Genomic DNA, 5,976 nt, shown 5'->3' on the forward strand with positions numbered 1-5,976 from the left:
AATAGAAGGGAGAAACGTGAGATGAGAGGTTTGGAGTGGAGAAGAGCCAAGGCTGTGCTCAGGTAAGCTAAATCAGGAGCAAGGACGATGTTTTTGACTCGTTACTTATTGGGTAAGTCATGTATTGCCTTAACCTCCAAATCTACCCTATTTTCTCTTAGTTTTAATCAATGAAAAAGTGAATTCAGGAGTTTTAAGGAGTTGATTTCTTACCCAATTGTAATGAAAAGATTATCAGGAGTTAGACTAGTGCTTTGTAACTGGTTTAAGTTGAAACGATAAAGTTTTAAAGCTTTAGGTAAGAATTGCCCTAATCTAGAGAGAGAGTAGTGGAGAACAATTGCTAGAAAATGCTCAATCTTGAAACGAGGGATGATTAGTGGTAATGTGCATAATTAAGTGTGAAATGTGGATTTGATAGCAATTAAGTGTTTAATTGCGATAATTGGCACTTTTAGTCACTAGAGGAATTGACTCTAAATGCCAATTCTATGTAGATTCTATTGTGTGACACACGAATTATGAGAGAGGAGCTTGAATAGGGTTGAAGTTACACGGGTAACCCTTTCTCACGAACAGAAGGGTTAAGGTAACTATATAGTTTATTATATTTATTAACTATTATAACTATGTAAAAGTAAATGTTAAATGTCAAATTGTGAATTTATGAGTTTTAGCATGAACTTTACATTGTGAAATGAATTTGAAAAGTTATTGATTTTCATGAATATATATATATATTGTGCAAAGATGTATAAGTAGTGGAAGTTGTGAAAGAGCATGATCATAAGGGTGGGAGTTCACCCAGGATATGTGGGGTTGTGTGTGTGTGGAGATTTGTGAGTGAAAAATCATTATGGTTGGACTGTCACCATAGGACATCCGGTGTAACATTTTATGGGTTGTTACCATGGGTAATCTAATACAGCATCTTGTGGGACTATTACTATGGGACATCTGGGTAGTCTAGCAACTCCCTAGTACCCGTTAAGGTGCAGTTACGAGTCAACGATACCTCTATCACAAGTGTGTGAAGAGGGAAAACCATAGTCTGTAGGTAGGTTAGATTACCTTTGGCTGGGTGTTTCTACCATTAAAAGTGAGCTCGGGTCAATAAGTGTTTCTACCCCGCAATAATACATTATGCTCTCTAACTATTTGTTGGATATCGATTATCATATCCCTCAATTCTTTTAACAAGCCATCTCTTCTATCAGCTTGTTGAGGCATGTAACATCCTAAGTTCCCTTATTAGTAATTATCAGTATTTTCAAGGGGTAATTTGGTCAATTTAGATAAATTATTATTTAGCAAGGTTTATGGAGACTAATATGATTTTTGAATCCTTGGAAAACCTTAGAAGAGGGCTAGGTTAAGGTTCAAGTAGGCCATGGCATGGAAGGAAGTTTTAAATTTTGTAAGGCTTTCTGTGCCATGCACCGCAGCGGGCGAGTCAGTGTGTCGCAGCGCACGGGAAAAATCAGCACTTATCAGGTCGCAAAAACAGACCGAAAACAGAAAAGAGAAGAAGGAAAAAATGAGAGAGCAATGGAGGATAGCTTTTGGTCTACTAGGGCATGATCTCTAAGCTACTTTGAGGGTTTTAGAGCTTGAATCACCATTGGGTAAGTTGTACATTCCCTCTTCTCCCTCTTTTATGCCAAAATCTGAACATTTGGGGTAATGAGAGCTTTGATTTTGGTTCCCTTAGGTTTAGACCGAACCTATTGGTTTATTTAAGATCTTGAGGAGTTAAATCAAGCTTCTAACCTTAAGTTTATGAGTTTTATGGTGATTGAGAATTTTTGGTGAGGGTTTGGATGAACCCTAAGTATAATTTGAGGATTTTGAGACAATGTGGCACATTGATTAATGAAGTTGGTATGTTGGAATGTTTAATAGGATAGTTAGAGTGTGTGGGAATGGTTGGTATTGTTAGAAAAGGAATTTGAGTATCTTAAGCACTTAGAACCTAGTGAATTCAGAGTTATCCGGAGTGATAATTGACGATTGTCACTTATTGTGTAGATTGAGTGTTACTCATGCTATATCGTGCATATAGAACATGTGAAGCTAACATTGAACCACAGTAACCCTTTTTGTATGACAAAGGGTTGAGGTAACCATATAGTTTATTATGTTTATTAACTATTTTAACTATATAAAAGTAATTTTAAATGATAAAGTTGTGGTTTTGAAGAGTTTTGTGCATAATGTGACATTGTAAATGATTTTATTATGAAAAATTGATTTGTAAAAGGTTATCGATTTTAGTTGATATATATATATATATATATTATGTATATAAGATTGTGATATAGGACATGTGAGTGAAAAATCCATTTAGTTGGGCTGACACCATGGGACATCCGGTGCAGCAATATATAGGACTGTTACCATGGGACATCCAGGTAGTCTAACAACTCCCTAGTACCTGTTAGCATGCGGTTAGGAGTCAACGATGTCTTTATCATAATGTGTGAAGAGGAAAAAACCCAAGTCTATAGGCGAGTTAGATTACCTTTGGCCGGGTATTTCTACCATCGAAAGTGTACTTAGGTCAACAAGTAGTTGAACCAGGAGGGCCTGTGGTTTTATGTTAGGGAGCATTGGAGGTTTGGTGGTTAGATGATCAGGCTAGTGTAAAACTATGTGTTTTGTTGAGAAGAATTACATTTATCTCATAATTATGATATGCATGTTATTACTACGATTTTGATACTTTTTCATGGTTATTTGTGGTAATAAACATTTGATGAGCTATATTTTACAAGCGAGGGCTCCGGTAGGGGCAAGGGCAAGGAAGGAGCATCTAAAGAGTGAAGAGCATTATAGTATAGCTCTTTCCTTTCTCCTTTTTAGTTTTATAACGAATATTGTCACTAAATATTGCCAACTTAGGAACATGTCATTATTTGGACATTACTAACGTGAATCTTATGATAAGTGTGTATATCTTGGTCTAAGTTTGATGTATTGGATTAAGCATGTGCTTGGCCATGTTATATTTACAAGTGATATATATATATATATATTTCAAGTGTTTTGAGTATCAAAATGACTAATTGATTGGTGTGTTAAATTTTGTCCACCCCATTATGTTATTGTGCAATGGGGGTTTGGTGGTCATTTTGAGTGTGATTGCTTAATTATGTGATATGAATGGATTGTTATATGGTGTGTGGTCCATTTGAGGTGGTCAAGGTGTCTCTAGGGCTAATGGCATTATATATTGTGAGTTAGACACGATAGTATGTGTTTTGTTATGAAAACAAACCATTTTGGGTTTAGGTGTGCATCTTTTAAACGAATGATTGTTTGAGTATGAGTCTATTGCCATTAGCTAGAGAGCTCAAAGAGCTTCGTGTGGACACTTGAATTCATCAAATTAGATGTTAGATGGTGAAACAATGCGCTCTGGAATTTTGAAGAAAAGTCATGACAGCAGGTGTACACCACGGCACAAGAAACCTGTAAGGGATTCATCCCTTTGTGCCATCCGTCGCTGCAAGCACGACTTGCACCGTGGCAGATAGGCCATATAAGGGCAAAATGACTTGTTTTAGTCTATTTTGAAGTGAATTAATTTCCATGCTCCCGTAATTGCTTTTAATCAATTTTTAACCATAAATTGAGCTCAAACTATATTTTAAAAAGGGTTTTCTTAGGATCCTAATGTTTTAACTAATTATTTTCAAACCCTTGAGTTGTAGTAGCTTTAGTAAGGGGTTTTATTAAATCCTAATTATCACAACAATGTGTGAGTGTTGTCCTTGTAATGTCAAGGCAGACGTTATAATTTGGTATCAGTTTCAAGTGTTTTGAGATTGGTATGTGTGTTGTTGTGTTAGATGGTTTTGCCTGTTGCATTCATGTCTAGAAGTTGGCATATATATATTCGTTACAGTTACCTTCCCTTGCACAATTCTTTCATTTAGCGCTTACTTTTCATGTGGTTACTTCCATCTTTAGGAGGAGAGAGAGGATGGCAGGAAGAAGAACTACCAGAACAGCTACGGGTGGTAACCTATCTAATATGGATGTGGTACCAGAGACTAATGAGCTACCTCCAGAGAATCATATTTTGGTTGGTTAGAACTTAGAACAATTGAGGGATAAGCTACAGGGTAATGAGGCCTTGCTATTAGAGATGAGAAATTTGATGTAAGAGATACGTAATTCGGTGCGGGGATAAGGTGCACCGAGGAATGATAGGGCAAGAGGAGACAGTAGAACAATTAAGAATGAAGAAGAGATGTATGAGCAAGAAGATGAAGTTTATAAAGAGAGCACACCTAAGCAATCTAGAGTTATGGGTGGCAGTGGTTCATAGAATTCTATGGATCGAGCATGAAAGAGTTTTTCACAGTTTCATCCACCTACCTTTAATGGAACAATGAAGAAAGGCAAAGCTAAAAAGTGGATTGAAAGAATTGAAACAATATTTAAAGTGGTGCCATGCTCAGAGGAGCAAAAGGTGACTTTGGCCTCAATATTGCTTGTAAAAGAGGCTAAACATTGGTGGAAGTCGGTGAGACCAATAAGTAGAGTCAATTGGACATGGGATGAGTTCAAAGTGAGGTTTTTCAACTTTTACTTCCCAGTGGCCTTTAGAGCAGAAAAAGAGGTTGAGTTTTATGAATTTAAGCAAGGGAATCTTAATGAAGAAGCTTTCATCACCAAGTTCATTCAATTGTCGAAGTACTCTACCTACCTTGTAAGGAATAATGACTCAAAATGGAAGGCTGAGAGGCTACTTGAGAAGATGAGACCTGAGTACTAACAACAGTTGGCCTTATTTGAGATCACATCTTATGATAAGATGTGTAATAAGTTGAGAATAGCTGCGAGAAGGGGCAAAGAGGCAAAGACTGAGAAAAGAAGGGATAGTCAAGGCAAATTCTCATAGTCGCTTAGCCCTACTAGTGGATTTAGCAAGAGATTTAGTTTTAGCTCTGGTAGTTCTGGGAGCTTTGGGAAGAAGAAGACCTTTCAAATGGGATCATAGTCTCGAGGTTCCTTCCAGAGGAGTAATGGACCAAGGAATAGTGCCAGTGGTGTACAGCCATCTCAGCAGGCTTCCACAATGCCTGTGCCTACTCTTAGTACAACCAAAACCCCTCAGTGCTCGAAGTGTGGGAGATATCATGTAGGAAAGTGTTGGGTTTGCTTCATGTATGGAAAGTCGGGGCATATAGCCAAATATTGTGAAGAGGGCAGAGTAGGTACCATAGAGCAGAGATCGACTATTCCTAGGAGAGTACTTGCATTGTCCCAGGAGGAGGTAGGTGTATCTCTAAATTTGATTAGATGTAAAATTTCTCTACATAACTGTGATATAGACGCTTTGTTTGATTCGGATGCTACCCATTCTTGCATTTCTAATGATTGTATATTGAGGTTGAAATTATTTGTACATACCTTGCCATATGTGATTAATGTGTCTACGCCGGTGGGAATTTCTATAAGAACCAATCGTGCTTGTCTGGGTGTTGATTTGAGATTTAAAAATAGATCAACTACTATCAACTTGATCTGTCTGCCCATGATTGGGATTGATGTAGTAGTGGGTATGGACTGGTTGTCGGCAAATAATGCGATGCTAGATTGTGCAAGAAAGATAATATCCTTGTCAATATACATTGCACCTATAGTGAAACATAGTCCATCATGATTTTTGTTTGTAATGTAAGCAAAAAAGTACATTCAACTGGGTTGTCAGGCATATATAGTGGTTTTTCCGTTCATGCCACTTGTGATGGAGGAATTGAGAGAATTAGAGTAGTGAATGAATTTCCTGAATTATTTTCAGAAGAAGTGTCTGGATTACCTCCTGAGCAAGAGGTGGAATTTTCTATTAACCTTGTACCTAGAACAGAACCCATATTGAAAGCTCCTTATCGGATGTCTTCATTAGGGTTAGCAGAGCTAAAGAAACAATTGAAGGAATTACTAAAAAAAGGGTTTATAAGATCG

At 37.3% G+C, this 5,976-nt stretch overlaps 1 protein-coding gene across 1 annotated transcript; it reads left to right on the plus strand.

Moving 5' to 3' along the window:
• The first annotated feature begins 4,396 nt into the window (after positions 1 to 4,396).
• LOC129316453 (uncharacterized) lies at positions 4,397 to 4,783 on the plus strand. Its single transcript, XM_054960879.1, has one exon. The coding sequence runs from the start codon at positions 4,397 to 4,399 to the stop codon at positions 4,781 to 4,783; it is 387 nt and encodes a 128-aa protein (XP_054816854.1).
• The last annotated feature ends 1,193 nt before the right edge of the window (positions 4,784 to 5,976 follow it).

The sequence above is a fragment of the Prosopis cineraria genome, unplaced genomic scaffold, assembly GCF_029017545.1.
Source record: "Prosopis cineraria cultivar Desert tree isolate PC_DT_omini unplaced genomic scaffold, ASM2901754v1 PC7, whole genome shotgun sequence".
NCBI classification, from domain to species: Eukaryota; Viridiplantae; Streptophyta; class Magnoliopsida; order Fabales; family Fabaceae; genus Prosopis; species Prosopis cineraria.

Bases quoted from the DNA above. Each gene is read 5' to 3' on its own strand.
- LOC129316453 (XM_054960879.1), top strand. From the start codon at position 4,397: ATGAAGAAAGGCAAAGCTAAAAAGTGGATTGAAAGAATTGAAACAATA.